At 39.2% G+C, this 15,142-nt stretch overlaps 4 protein-coding genes across 5 annotated transcripts; 1 reads left to right on the top strand and 3 right to left on the bottom strand.

Annotated features, from left to right (window-relative positions):
• Positions 1–42: 42 nt before the first annotated feature.
• Positions 43–3,296, top strand: LOC129602745 (exosome complex component RRP42-like). Of its 2 annotated transcripts, XM_055501880.1 has the most exons (8): positions 43–469; positions 563–667; positions 1,196–1,290; positions 1,581–1,752; positions 1,850–2,044; positions 2,178–2,342; positions 2,456–2,527; positions 2,721–3,296. In XM_055501880.1, the coding sequence occupies exons 1-7, from the start codon at positions 362–364 to the stop codon at positions 2,519–2,521; spliced, it is 906 nt and encodes a 301-aa protein (XP_055357855.1). In that variant the 5' UTR covers positions 43–361; the 3' UTR covers positions 2,522–2,527; positions 2,721–3,296. The 2 variants fall into 2 exon arrangements, with proteins under 2 accessions (XP_055357855.1, XP_055357854.1); XM_055501879.1 differs by lacking the exon at positions 2,721–3,296 and having other exon boundaries at positions 45–469; positions 2,456–2,660.
• Positions 2,555–5,872, bottom strand: LOC129602739 (uncharacterized). The gene is made up of 10 exons (XM_055501872.1): positions 5,497–5,872; positions 5,099–5,311; positions 4,799–5,013; positions 4,462–4,582; positions 4,283–4,389; positions 3,852–4,167; positions 3,531–3,742; positions 3,233–3,347; positions 3,062–3,168; positions 2,555–2,985 (listed from the first exon to the last, which is right to left on the bottom strand). Exons 1-10 carry the CDS (start codon positions 5,579–5,581, stop codon positions 2,713–2,715), a joined length of 1,764 nt encoding a protein of 587 aa, XP_055357847.1. The 5' UTR covers positions 5,582–5,872; the 3' UTR covers positions 2,555–2,712.
• Positions 5,873–6,433: 561 nt separating this feature from the next.
• On the bottom strand, positions 6,434–8,243 carry LOC129602746 (protein LTO1 homolog). Its single transcript, XM_055501881.1, has 5 exons — positions 7,883–8,243; positions 7,618–7,723; positions 7,477–7,556; positions 6,958–7,072; positions 6,434–6,856 (listed from the first exon to the last, which is right to left on the bottom strand). Exons 1-5 carry the CDS (start codon positions 7,927–7,929, stop codon positions 6,803–6,805), a joined length of 402 nt encoding a protein of 133 aa, XP_055357856.1. The 5' UTR covers positions 7,930–8,243; the 3' UTR covers positions 6,434–6,802.
• A 1,276-nt stretch (positions 8,244–9,519) lies between these two features.
• Positions 9,520–13,792, bottom strand: LOC129602743 (carbonic anhydrase 1-like). The gene is made up of 6 exons (XM_055501876.1): positions 13,414–13,792; positions 11,822–12,028; positions 11,437–11,651; positions 10,561–10,681; positions 10,089–10,195; positions 9,520–9,904 (listed from the first exon to the last, which is right to left on the bottom strand). Exons 1-6 carry the CDS (start codon positions 13,589–13,591, stop codon positions 9,746–9,748), a joined length of 987 nt encoding a protein of 328 aa, XP_055357851.1. The 5' UTR covers positions 13,592–13,792; the 3' UTR covers positions 9,520–9,745.
• Between the last annotated feature and the right edge of the window lie 1,350 nt (positions 13,793–15,142).

The following is a 15,142-nucleotide window of genomic DNA, read 5'->3' as shown; positions in this document are numbered from 1 at the left end:
TCGTCATTCGCCACCGTCCTCGTGCGTGCAGTCATTTGACGCGATGCAAATTGCTGAATGACTCACCCACCAAAGTCATATCTTCGCCTCGCTCCTGCGTTCCACTTTTCGTATGAGAACAGCTGTTTTCATCATTAATGCTGAACTTTCTTTTCGAAAATTAGTTTACTACTTTACTCTTTAGTCTTTACTGCGTTATTTTTATCTACAGAAAGCACATAAACGTTGAACTTGCTGATTGAATGTCAATTATGTCATAATCCATTAAATTGTCTCGTACTAGCTGATTGTTAGGAAGACGGGATCTGATCTGATTGTAAGATAGACCAGCTGCCCGGTATCTTCGTGCGTTCGTGCAAACATGAGCGACTGGAAGGCTCTCCAAGAAGATAGGGATGCGGATCAGGACCGCACTGATGACGCTTATATCAATGAGAACGAGAAGCAGTTTCTTTTTGAAGGCATCAGAGTAAGTTGAGTTCTGAATCTTTTACGTTGTGCGTTCTGTGGAGTGCACACGATTTCACGAAGTAAGTAAAGTTTGCTTTTTCCGTAACTGTAGGACTTCGATTTCCGGCTGGATGGAAGGGGTCCACTGGATTATCGAAATATCCACATCGAAGTGGGCTCTGTGAACAATGCAAACGGTTCGGCCAGGATTAAGCTTGTGAGAACTGGAGATAGGACGTTTATGTTCGTTGCAGCCATTCTGTATACGTTGTTTTTGTCATGCCAGCAAAAAAACAACAAGCCACTGAGCAGCAACGGCAATTCCGCTTACAAGTTCTGTCTGGCACGATACAAGTGGTCCCAAAAGTTTTTAAAGTGTTTCTTGAACTTTCTTCTGTTTTTAACAGATACCGATAGTCTGATAGTGCCATTCTTTGTATACCGAATATGTGCTATCATTGATGTGTGGTGAATTTCGTGCTAATTATTCTCCAAAACAGTCAGATTAGCTTGTTTAATACCATATTACCGCTATATCATTTTGTTATAGTTTTCTTATAAGCTTTATGCTTTTCTTTTAAGCTTTATGCTTATAAAAGACAGTGTTATTACTCTCTATCCCATTTTTTAAATTATTTTTTTGTTTTTCGTCTATTCTCAATTTTTTTTGCACTGACGGAGCTCCTGTTTTTTTTCACCTTTTTTTGCATAAAAGGCTACCTACCGGAATATTTTTTTGTTTTAGGGAGATACGAATGTTGTCGCGGCAGTAAAAATCGCACTTGGTGAACCTGAAAAGGATACGCCAGATGAAGGCATCGTGGAAATCTCGGTTGAAAGGTGCGCGTTTTGTATGCTCTTATTTTTTTCAATTAGCCAACATAAATACCTTCGCTATACTGATTGTGTGCGGACTTTTCACAAGCTTTCCCATGTGTAGTCAAGTACGAATGCCTGATTTTTGCTCGGCATTCTTCTTCAGTAATATTATTTTCTAACTTGTTATCTTTGTGCATTTCATTTTCTTTTTTATCGGTTTTGTACCTTTGAGGTAAATGTCTGTTCTCGAAAGTATGCAACGGATGAGAAAATTTACGTGAACCCATATGCCTATTCTGATTTCGTCATAGCTCTGTCCCTTCCTTTGGGAATGCAGAAGAGGATGAGGATACCGAAATATTCAGCACCCAAGAACTACAGCAAATTCTGGAATGCATATACTACGAATCTGGCGGTATTGACCGGAAGAAACTTGGTGTGCTAAAAGGATCGAAATGCTGGACGCTGTTTTTCGATATTATTGTAGGTGTCAGTTTGTACCTCTGTATTAATTTAAAGATATGTGTAAATTCTGATTTAGTATCATTGTTGAATTTCTTGTTGATTGGATTTTTTGCAGATTTTCGAGCAAGGTTCCTCAGTATTAGAAGCAGCAGCTTTAGCCATTAAAGCATCGTTAGCCGACGCAAGATTTCCTACTGTTCGCATTGTCGAAGATGAACTGGATCAGTTCGAGATCGAATACAGTGATAACCCGTACGATTGTTGGCAGATGGATGTTGCTTGCGTTCCAACAATAGCTACCCTTTCTAAGGTGTGCCGTTTTGTGTAAAGTCCTTACATACAGTAGAATACGTATGAGTATGAATGCTTGTTGGAAAACTCGTTGTTAGCCAAATCGGCACTGTAATAAAGTAGGAGCTTTGATCAGTTCATGTGTTGTGTAGATTGGACCGGTTTTTGTCGTGGATGTCACTAGGGAAGAACGCGTGGCGGCCGAAGCATTATTCGTTGTAGCCGCTAACGCAAGCGGTACAGTGTTTTACCAGTCTGTTGACTGCACAGGACCGGAACTTGGAATCAGGCCAGAGGTTTTACAAGAAGCTGTCGAGGTAAAACGATGCTTGTATACTCTGGGCATAACTAAGTTGTATTACAAAATGGCAAAACCTTATTTTTTCGATGTTTCTGTTGCCTTTTTCTATAATTTTGTTTTTGTTTACAGATCTCGATGAAAGTATGCCAGGAAATGAATCGTGAACTTGATAAAGCGTTGAAGTGTTCTCTTTGATGATTGGTAACGTAATCTTATTGAAAATTAATTTTTTGTGGGTGACTGTTAAATTCGTCGGCGCTTCTGTACAAATAGATGTACTTAAGTTTACATTGGGTTAAAGTGAGCTTTATTGCTAATAAATCGTATTATTCGATGATAAAGCACTTCGAACTTGGTTAAATTCTTAAGTTACATTGAACCAAATGCTATTCAGAATCAGAACCGCTCAGATCGCTGATGCTGCTGGAACTGCTTAAATCCGTATGGTCACCGTTTAATTTGAAAGAAGCAATAACTTCATGTGTCCGTATCCGTTGGGTAACGCGATAGTTTTGCAATACCCGCCCTTTATCCGGCCGACGCTCGCTGTGACTTCGACGAACGGAAATGACACTGTCCCGACTTCCTTTTCGTGAGTCACGAGACTCCCGACTATGCTTCCGCCCCTTTCGCGTACTCAAGCTTCGAAAAGCCTGCATCTGTAAAAAGATCCGGTAGATTTTACCTCTTTGGCCTAGATGCATAGCTTCAAATTTGAACTGTTAATACGAGTACCTGTTCGGTAGAAACCTCGATTGGGTGTTTCAGGACAATCCATTGCACGCATTCATTGTATGGCGGTGTGGTCAGTGATCCGTGATATGTATAATATTTCGAGGTATCTGTTCAGATATGTTCAGGTGGTGTTACAGCTTACGACGTTTGATAAGATTACCATTAGAGTACCTTCTGGCAAGAGCTGGGTTACATCGAGATGCTTTAAGGGCACACTATGTCCGGCGTAGTGAATATCATGAATGGCGTCTACCAGTCGGTGTAATTCGGGATTTGGCATGCCGATCTGAAAATATAAAAACGAATATCAGTTTGGTAACTGCATAGTTTTTGGCTTTTTGCTTAATTCTTTTTAATGGCATTCAATGATTCAACATATTAAAATATGCAGTTCATGGGTGCTCGAATACCCACTGAAGTGAAATCATCAACAATCAGACCAGTTAACTGAACTTATCAAAGGGATTACCTCAAGAAATACACCGACTACAGCCAGACCATCGTGGTAAGATAGTGCAGATTGGAAAGATCCATATCGACGATTCCAATGGACGAAATGAATTTCACCGGCGTAAGCAAAATTATCTACAAGGTGCTCCGAACCGGATCGATTATCGGGGCCCCAGTGAGCATGAAACTGCTCCAAATAATAAAAATCATGCAAAGGACCGCCTTTTAAGACTGCAATAAAAGAAAATAAATTGTAGAAATATTGGTTCTTTTCTGTAACAACACTGCATTGATAAAAAGCTATAGTGTAACGTATAGTCAAAAAAGTCAAGTTCCTTACAGAAACGACGATCCACCATCGTAACCTTCCAAGTAGACCCGGCATTTTCGTATACAGATGCCATTTTCAGACTGGTCGGGTAATTAAAATCCAGTTTGCGATGCTCGAGCTCTGGTTCGAAGATGGCTGAACCCGTACTGATGTTAATGGGTGATTGTTGAAACGGTTGACAATCGATCGCGAAGGATGCGGACACTAAAGTCGGATTGTGAGGCTGAATGACACGGAAATTGTGGCGCAGGTGGTTCGTATCGGGATCACGAGACAAAGCCCTTTCGTTCTCCTTGTAACGCAGCAAAGTGCGCATAGCACGTAGCTACATCAAAAAATGATGTGTCACCAAATCTACATGGCTGATTTATGTTATTTAACTAAACCAAACTATTTAATATAAAAATTCAACAGCACGCCTAACTCAGCCTGTGCGCTACCTGGCTGGAAGAAATTTCGATAGGATTTTTCATAACAATCCATACTACGCATTCGCTAAATGGCGGTGTGGTTAGTGAACCGGCATATGTCCAGTATTGTGTTGAATCTGTATTGGAGCACATAAAAAATAGTGTGCTTAGTCAAAACAGCATTATGATTTAATACGGAGCATTGATACCCTCTGGAAGCAGTCGATACAAGTCCAATTCCAGTGCGGCAATCGATACCTTCTTGTCGGCGTAATGTATATTCTCCATCAAGTTGACAAGCTTTTCCAGTTCGGGATGGGCTTTTCCAACCTAGGAGCCGAAAAATTATCATATTACAACATTCAGTAGTCAACCATAATTTCGTGTAGTCAAATATAGACGATCGACACACGGCAACAGTTCGAACATTTATCGAAATTATGCACCTACAAAATATTTCAGCTATGGCTATTAAATACATACATACACTTTTTAACGTATATGTTCTGAAGTTTTCGATCCAAAAAAAAGCTGTCAACGGCTTACTTTTAAGAAAACTCCAATAACCGACAGTCCTTCGCCATCTTCGAGTGCATCTTCGAATTTTTTATGTTTGGAGCGATTCCAGTGCACGAAATGTATTTCCGATGGGAAATATCGTCCATCGACAACATGTTCGGATCCGAATAAACTGGTTGACGCCCAGTGCGCGTGGATTTGTTCCAAGTGGTAGCGTGCATTCAAAGGCCCGCCGTGAATAACTAAAAAGCAAGTAAACCTACGAGTTAATCCCAGGGTTAGAAGGTCACGGTTGTCCTCGGAAATAGCCAGTGGGCAGATCACTACCGAATCGTTTGCTATTGACATCAATCCTCCATGTGGAGCCGGTATTTATGAATGTGGCCCCTTCCTTCAGCCAACGCGGATAACTGATAATCAGCGGATTGTCAATAAGTTTTGCATCAAGTTTGGCTTCCTTTGTCCGGATATCGATCGGCGATTGTCGCTCTTCCGAAACGGTTTCGTGTTCTTCCTTCTTCAAGTTGAGCACTAATGGCGCTATATAATGCAATACTCATATAAATAATTAGAAAATTAAAGTACAAACATCATATCTACAAATGGCTGCAAGTTTCAAACTACTCTAAAGATGTCTGGCAGAGAATACTGTGGGAAATTCTGGCCAACAATTGATAAGTAAATAAATTTATCGTTCTAATAACCAGTCCGATATTGTTGCTCACCTTCCGAAGGGCGTCTAGACGTGGGTATGTCAATTTCCTTCCACTCATTCAGCCGCAGCACGGTCACATGAGGATACCGATTCATTTTTTACGAAAGACGTCGCACAAATTTACCGAAAACACTCAATACCACATGCAAAAAATCGCCGAAATTGTATTAGCAAAAATGGAAAACTTTTTGCGTGGAGAGTGGAAAGCTTGTTCGCGTCTGATTTGCTGCTGCTTCATATTCTCTAACAACCCCACCATAACGGATTCATCTTTTTAAAAAAAACACGGAATTCGAAAATGTGCCGGTAAAGTAGCAGAAAAATCCTTTACCACACTGCCTAAAATATCAAACCCGTTCTGGACGTTGTCGCACTATTTATTCTGCTGTGCAACAACTATCAAAAGGAAATTTTTGTGCTTAGCTGGAAAAATCAAGTAAACAGTGGAAAAACAACTATGAACGCGACTCTCAAGTAGGGTCAATTCAAAAGAATGCAATGTGATTTCATACGTTTCATATCAACAACTACTGTCAATTGTTTAGCTGGCGATAATAGCCCCCACATAAACGGTGTACCAAACTGGATTATTTCTAATAAACCAACTATTATCCAACGATATAAAAATTCTCCAGAAAGCGCCTTATTTCAGCATTTTTTTCTATTGATAGAACCGCGCAGTCAGCACACGACACTGAATGGATCTTTCTTTTGGCAGCGTAAGTAAAGATATTAATGAAAACGACACGGAAAAAATTGCGGTTTACATGGAAATCCACACTGTGATAAAACAATAACCCTGAAAATATACTGCGGAATAATCCCTACAATATTGTAGCAATGAAGAAGGTGCGCAGTTTGCAAAACATAGTGCGCCATGCCTTTTTGATACTCTAGGATCCAAAAAACACATACGCGCGTCACGAGACCGCACAAAATAAACACTTCATTAAGGTCTTACGATTCACATATTTTATTCTGTTGAATACACTATAGAGAAAAGCGTGTGCATTATTCGTTTGAATACATCTGGACACAGCTCGATAGCGATTAACAGAAAAGAATACTGTATAATTAAAATCTAGATTGTGCTGCGTAACAGCAGTTTGCTACGTCATAATGTTTTGTTGCACTACCATGTGCCAACAAGAACCGAACAGGAGAAAATTCTACTGTAGCGAATAACTTTGGGCTTCCTTTGATAAACAACATTTTCGTCATCGCTGGCATCCACTAACCTCCACGCAGTGGGCTTCCTTTGGTGTGCGAATTCCATTTTCCGGGTTGACTGCCGGATATCTCCTAAGCATTACCTTTTAGAACGATGTCGATGCATCGTTTTGGGTTAATCGAAAAACCCCAGGAAACAGCTGCAAAAATTACAAGTACACACTTGTTGCACGTTTTATGAGATACCATCCACACCTTAGCCGACACTATATGCACAAGCGTAAAACGGCAACTGATTAACCTGTCGAAATCTTTTGCGCGACTGTGAGATGTATTCCGCTAAAGCGTCAGAATTCACGTTTTCAAAGTTCACAGTGGCCAGGAAATCCAGTAGCTGTTCGATCGCTTGCAGTTTCCTGAAAAAATTTATCGGAGCCGATAGAAGCAAATCATTTGAGTATCCACGTAACACTATTGCAAAACAATCGTTATTCAAACTCGCATCGCTTTTCACTCTTTTTTTACATACTAACCCATATGAAAAAATAGTGAAATAACAGTTACAATGTTAACGATGCCGTCGATACGGAAAAAAATTAGTGTCAAAACGAAAAAAAAAACGGATGTGCAAAGAAATGATCCAATGATATAACTGAATATTCAACATAACAGAGCTACATGTATTTATGTATTTTTTTACCATCGACACCGCGTAAAGAATAAAAATAGGTACGGCGCAACAGCCGTACTGTACAGGCGCCACAGATACGTGGTGAAGTATTCAGAAACGGCCTACAGATGTAACTCAAAGAGAGCTTACTTAGTCGACGGGCTATCGTTCGATTTTTCAGTCATAAGGTGATTTCGAACGGTGGTCGCATATCCTTTATAGAAGCCTATCTGAAACGGACAATGATAACATCACTTTGTAGCACTATAGCGCACCACCGTGCCGACGCACCTCGTTCCCGATTTCCCAACCCTTATTCCACCCAAAAGTGTACCCCTCCACGTAACCAGTAGTGCGACCCAAATCTGTTCCTTCTCGCGCGCCTTCGTTATACGAGCTGTCAAAGAGAAAATCTGTTATGCCTTACCCTCAACAGCGCAAAACATGCGGGTGAAATGTACAGTAATCCAAGGATCGTACAGTTCTATGAAAGTGAGCACCTGCCTGTACACAGCTAAAGCACAACAACATACAGATACTTTAATTAGTTCCATACCTTTCTTCTTGCCGTAAAATACCGTCGATTACATCGTTTACATCCATTGCAAGCAGGCCTTGACTTCGACGTTTTCAATCTCAAAGCTACCAAGTACCAACCAAGTATTCGAGCTTACGCTTAATATTTAGCTCATCAGCAACATTCAAATTCAAAGCAGTTTACAATATATATTACTGTAATCGTCCGTACATATCGTATAAAAATATTTAAAATACTATAAAATTTATATAGAGCCAGAAATTCCGTCCGTCTCTGTCGATGAGTGCTTTTTTACTGCGAAAAATTCGCAAACATTTTGTAACTGTTCCCCTTCGGTTGGTTTCGCGATTTTCGCAGATCTTAATGCGGCCTACATGTGGGAGGGAGAAGCTGCAGCCGGCAAATTGTACTTACCAGTTACCGCTATCCTTCATTTCCGATGCCGGTTTTCTGATGCGAAATTTTACAATCTAGGCTTACTAACAATTCTGTTTTTGACTTTTGAGAACATAATAATATTTAAATAAAGCCCAGTGAGCTTTATTTAAATACTCAGTACTGGCAGTAGATAATAATTTACTAACTTTACTAACTATTATAATTTACTAACTAATTTACTAACTAATTTAATTTGTAGTACTTTAATGATTTTGAAGTTATAAACATAACAAAACATAATGACATCTATAAACATAATGATACTCGTACTTACCTACGTACTACATACTCGTAAATGCCTGAAATTCGCTAGCTATTGTAAATTTAACCGTATTATATTATTCTAGTTACATTATATCTATATGTGGGTGTCTTTAAGTACAAGGAGAACTATAGAAGTACAGAGGATTAGAGCCCTGCGCGAGCGTCAAATGTTTGGCTCACGCTCGCTCGTGTCATTTTAACTATTGTAAATTTTTTCTCAGCTCGCTCGTGCTGAATCGTCTGCTCGCTCGCTCGGCTCGTGTCCAGATTTCTTATTGCTCGGATCGCTCGGCTCGTAGACAATTTCAAATTTTTCTGCTCAGACGGCTCGCGAGCAAAAGTTATATGCGGTTTAATTGTAAAAACGTACTTTGGTATTTTTATGGCAGCACCGCTGCATGAATTTAAACCAGTTTATTTCGCGCGAAGCCAACGCGCATTTTTACAGGAAAATCGCCAGAAATTATGCAAAAAATAGTTCGGGACAGCTTATTTCGCGCGAAGCGCGAAGCCAACGCCCATTTTTGGAAGAAAATCGCTAGAAATTCTATAAAAAATAGTACGGGACAGAAAGCAGTGCTCAGCTCGCTGTGACCTCTGACTGCCGCTCGCTCGGCTCGCTCGCCCATCGATAAACGACCGCTCGGCTCGACTCGGCTCGCGCCAGTAGCGGTAAAAGCTCGCTCATTCGGCTCGCGAGCCGCGAGCGCTCACGAGCCGAGCCGAGGCTCGGCGCTCGCGCAGGGCTCTACAGAGGATTGTGTACAACATGAAGTAGAATTCTGATGAATTATTCATTGGACACTTTATGCGATGGATGTATGAGGACAAAAGAGGCAATTAATATTTCAGCCAGATCAGCGCTTTTGCTTTCAACGCCACATGAATCAGATGTGTCATGAATGAATATCATCATGAATATGTCATCATGAATAAAAACCAGAAGTAATTAACATATTTTTTTAGACGCATGGTTTTATTTTGACAATCAAAGAATTCTGAACAATAATTACCTCTTTGCACATATCACACTAGTCAGGTGTAAAGATAACTCAAAGCAAACAACAAACAATCAATTTCATACCATAGAGTAATTCAATATGCTATAGAAGTCATAAGGGTTAAAATTGCATCTGCTGATCAATTTGATCAAGAATTGCTCGGCATTGCGCGTCATAGTTAAAAATATGTGTTCAATGCTGGCTTGTAGGATGACCGCACTTTCACAATGCTATTTTGTACTGGACGGAAATTGTGGACGACCCGGCCACAAGACGCATGTTTATCTGGTGCATTCTGGCCTTCTTGAAATTCTACCAAGGTCCGCATAGCTTCCAGCTGGAAAAACAAAAACCATATAGTAGGATGTAAAACAAAAACGATAGACTGGTCAGTCTTTACGCAGTACACAAATGCTGCTATAGTCAAGGGAACAAAGACCTTAACTTTACAAATGCAGACAAATATATGTTCGGGTATTTGATCTGATTTGACTTGTGAGCTGACCATTATTTGCACCAACCTGCTCACTGGACACTTCGATATGATTTTTCAACACTATCCAGATCACACAGTCGTCGTACGGTGTTGTGGTCAACGATCCATCGTAAGTCCAATATTGCGACGTATCTGCATGAAGTAAATCAAGAACGCTTTTACACATTTTAGAGAACTATTGGACTATATTTCATCAAGTATCACGAAAAAAGTCGCCGGAAAACAGTCTAACGCAAGATTATGGTAGTCTATTAATGGTAGATGAACTTTTGAACACTTAAGACCTCCTTTAAGTATTTAAAGCGTCGTCATTTTAATTAATGGCACGCGGTCTAACTACTCGGTAAACATGTTATAATAATATAATAGCCTTTCGTCCTTTCCTTTTATCGAAAAGTGTTTATTACTTAGTTAGAATTATTGTGTTTGAGCCTCTTTGTTTTCGTAGAAGGCTAAAAGTTGTTCTTATTTTTATCATCTTTTGCAGTTATCTGTACCTTCGGGCATGAGCTTTTTAACGTTTATATTCTTGTCATCTAGAGAAATCTCTTGTCCTGAATAATGGATGTCTTGCATAGCGTCCGCCAGCTTCTGTATTTCGGGGTGAGGCTTGCCAACCTGAAAATGAGCCAACACTTTTGTACACATTTATCAATATGCGGGAGTATAATCTACTTAATATACGCATCGGGTTATTGTAAAAGCTTTTTGTCAAAAACGATATGCTCGAATGGAATACTTTTAAAAAGTTCGACACTGGTTTACGGAATAATCCAATATTTATGTCCTAAACCACTTTATTTAGAATTTAATGATAGTTGATGTTTTGCCAAGACGAGTTTACGACAGAAGCCATCGGCCAGAAAACAAGAATGGTACATTAACGCCTTATTCAGCAGTTTAATGTTTCAAAATTTACGTCCTGAGAAAACATAAAAGCTCCTCGCTAAATTTATTGCAAGTGCTCCGTGATCAAATGGCATCAAAACCGTTTTGAAAGACTAGTTTTATCTTTTCCTTCGGAGCATACAGCGTAACCGAATTGCACCTATAAGGTGTCCTTTTAATAGCGCTAACTTATTGTATCCTTCAAAATCGCACTGGGGTTGGTGGAATATCGTAAGAAATGCGTATAGTCAGCTTTAAATTCATTTTGCAGGAGCACGGTTATCTTTTCATCTTAAACTAGATATTAACAAATGTACTATAATTCGATATCTTTGGCATTGCCGGTATGCCATCATGGGTCACTTACAAAACTAAATTATTTGTTCCCAAACCTTAATAAAAATTTGCAAAATGCAGCATAGACATTTTTTTTATCAAGAATTACAATTTTTGACGAGAAAATAATACTGCATCCGTTCGAGTACCTTCAAAAACACTCCAATCACCGCCAGACCATCTGGTCGGGACGCCGCAGTATCAATGGTTTGACATTTGCCCGTATTCCAGTGTACGAAATGCAATTCGGCAGCATACTGGTATCCGTTGACCGTATGTTCTGATCCGACAATATTATTCGGGCCCCAATGAGCGTGCACTTGGTCCAATTGGTACACAGATTGCAATGGTCCACCGCTGATCCCTGGAGTACAAATGCCCATAGAAAATACATTTTAAAATAAAACGCAGTAATTGTTTTTAATTACTAATCTTACTTCTTTAAAGATCTAAATTTTAAGATCTAGTCAGATGGATAATTAAGCACTTAACATATGGTAAATGAAGGAGAACCGGTATTTGAGGTCAACTTACGGAAACGCGGGTCTCCTATTCTAAGTTTCCATGTACTGCCGGTGTTACGGAACATGCAGAATTTCTCCACTCGCAATGGGTACTCAATCGTTAAAGGTCGGGATTCGAGTCGCTGATCGAAAACGGTATCGCTCAAGCGGATGTCAATTGGAGATTGCCGAATAACTTGCGGAAGGTGAGTGCCAATGGCCTCTACAACTGTTGGGTCTGCAAAAATTCGGCTGCACGTCTGAAAGTATGTATCTGTACTAGTACATTATATAATATAGATTTGTATAACAAGGTCTGCAATTCTTACAATTTTGTACTGCCTGCTTTAAACCATCCAGAAAGGAATCACAACTTTTTATTGGCATTGGTTGCTTCGGTAAGTATTACTTCTTAATTATAATAAAATATTCTAGCAGTACTGTCGGGTTATACCCCTAAGAACGTAAAACAGAAAATGGTTGAAAAAACTTTTTATTGTTAAATACGTATAAAAATTTAATAAGAAGAAAGCTAACTACGAGCACTGAATAACTTTACCGTATACTGTGGGGAACCAGTGGAGAAATAGTACTGTACAAGTGCTTTGGCGTATGAATTACTGTACCTGGTCCACAAGAATTGAATTGCTTTATGTGTACACAAACAAAGAAAGTTACGCAAAATACTATCACAGGCTAGGAATAGGAATGGCTATATGTAGCATCATAAAAAATGTTACTAATATGTTACTAATCCTGGGTAATTATTGTGAACTTACAATGTTACGTCTTGCAGCTACTGCAATTTGCACTTAGTAGGGTAATTCTGTATCAAATACTAGTACCGCCTTTGGCATTCCAGCCACATATAAGCCGGTAAATTAAAAGATGTACACATTGTACAGTATATGTATGCAAATATATATAATATATATACTGCATTATATGCGATTACTTTAATATTTCATTATATCATGGCCTTCACCTAGTGGACACTCAAATTTGCCTTGCTGATTACATCCGTTTCGGAATATTATCAGCCAAACTGAACCAAAGTCTTTTGTGTTTTTAATTTTAGGATCAAAACAGGCATGTGGCCGTCAGAATGTTTGGAATATTCAGTAAATTATTCACCTGTATAGGACCGTCTGGATCTCACGGATGTGAAACTGGTTTTGCCTAATTACTCGGATAGTGGTGTATAATGTGCTCACGTATACGGCACGGTACCGGCTCCCAAAGAATACATTGTTGGCTTTGTAGTTACGCATATTAAATTACTAATAATTATTTTGTAATTTACAGCTGTAAGTCATCACATACGTGCGAGTATACGTACAATAAGTAATAATCGTATTCGCATGACTTAATTATGAAAGCTTGTATAGGTAGCTTACTAACTTTTACAACGGCTTAGGTCCACTTAAGCACCAATGCAACATTCTACTTGCAATATTTATTTAATTTTTCAGTGCATTTTAAAGAGCACGTTTTTTAGTCGAACTTACAGGAAAATGGGATAAAAATCAGAAAAATGTTAAAACTGGTCAGTCGCAAATAAATCACCTTTTACCAATTTAGGCTAATTAAATTGGAATAAAATTAAATCGGTAGAGTACTCACTTTCGTATAAATTGTCCAACCCGATCTTCATTGCGTCGACCACCCGGTTGAATGACTTTTTTCGCGAAACACCCGCCGTATTCATTTCAACCTTGAGATATTCGACGGGATCATAATTATGACCAGGAAGGAGCTCTAACGACCGTCGACGCTGGCGTTTGTCCGTTTGGGCGGCCATACTGTGGGTGTAGCAAAACTAATTATTGCAAATATGTAGCAAACACTGAATCAGGCAGCGGAGTAAACTTTGGCGCTATGCGCTACTTGTTGAAGACCTTATGAGTGTTTATTGCTATTCGCGACCCGCAACAAGGTTAGCGTTTTTTGATTAATACTGGTGTAGATATGTCTTTCCGACTAACTGATATAAGACACACAGCCGGGGACTTTATAGGTGCCGGACATGAAGTGTGCAACATGAAGTGTACAACCAGAACGGCAAAAGTCACATGACTGAAGTGTATAAATCGGCGTATAGCGGTTGGTGAGACTAGCTTAAGGGCATCATTTGAAGCTTGTAACAGCTGCCTTCGCCTTCTGTTGTTGTTGTTGCGATACTGTTTTAAGTGGTAATTTTTACTTAGAAAATGAGCCGGATATATATGCGAATTCGAAAGTGTACCAATTTCATTGCCCAAATATTTTATGCATGAAGCATGCAAATGCATGTGTTCACTAATTAGCACAAAACGCAAGAGGTTGATTAGTGCTGCATGACTCCAACCGCCTCAGAAAGGTCAAGCACTCAGTCTACGGATCTAGCTGCACTTCAAAACGTTGCAAAAGTGTACACTATACGTGCGTTCAGAAGTAAAGGACTTAATATTTTATAAAAATATATTTTCGCTACTAGCGCTTATTGGCATATTTACTTCGTTATAACTTGCAACCTGTTCCTTGAAGGAGTAAATAAACGCACTTCACTATACATACTACAATATATCTATATTCCATATTATATTTACACGTTGATTCCAATCTGTACATGGTAAGAGTATGGCTAATACGCGAATAAGAAGCTTAAAAAATCTGATAATCGCAGTATTTTGATTCATTATATTTTACGACCAACTTAAATCGATGGTAAAGAAAAAATAAAACGCGGCTTTTACAGTCTGTTATACGTTGTCCAGTAATTTTGTTGCGAGGACCGTAGATTGTTGCAAGCACCGACGCTAGCGGTATGTCGGGGCGTTCCAGGATTACTTACCACATGTCATGTGTGGAATTAAAATGTAAAAAACAGAAATACAAATAATAATTGTGCTGATATGTAGCAAGTATTAGATGGGAATATCTATAATCTATCGTATACTGCATATGAAGTATAGATACTTGCATAATAAAGTGTGTATCCGTAGGTGTATATGCGCCTTGCTAGTTAATGCTACTACTGCGCTCTAATAATGCCTTCAATCGCAAATTACAAGCGGAATTCTCAAACCTTGAAATAAAGATAATGATAGATCTACATACTGCAACTTATTGCTAAATGTTTAGTGATACTATTAGCCGTCGCATGCATAAAATACTCCGGAAACGTTAACGCATTAGCTGTTATGATTTTCTTTTAATTTATAACAAACGATATTTTAGTATTTTAATATTCCTGTGGACCTTCAGAGTTCTGTAAACTAACGCACTTAAAGGGAATGTCCAAAGACGTGTTTAAAACCGATACCCTGGAATCCAGATCTTCAAAAGTCCAGGCAGCGTGCCATGGCCAGAT

The sequence above is a fragment of the Paramacrobiotus metropolitanus genome, unplaced genomic scaffold, assembly GCF_019649055.1.
Source record: "Paramacrobiotus metropolitanus isolate TYO unplaced genomic scaffold, Prichtersi_v1.0 Parri_scaffold0000004, whole genome shotgun sequence".
Lineage (NCBI taxonomy): Eukaryota > Metazoa > Tardigrada > Eutardigrada > Parachela > Macrobiotidae > Paramacrobiotus > Paramacrobiotus metropolitanus.
The sequence above is the reverse complement of the archived record's forward strand: the minus strand, read 5'-3'. Positions and strand labels throughout refer to the sequence as shown.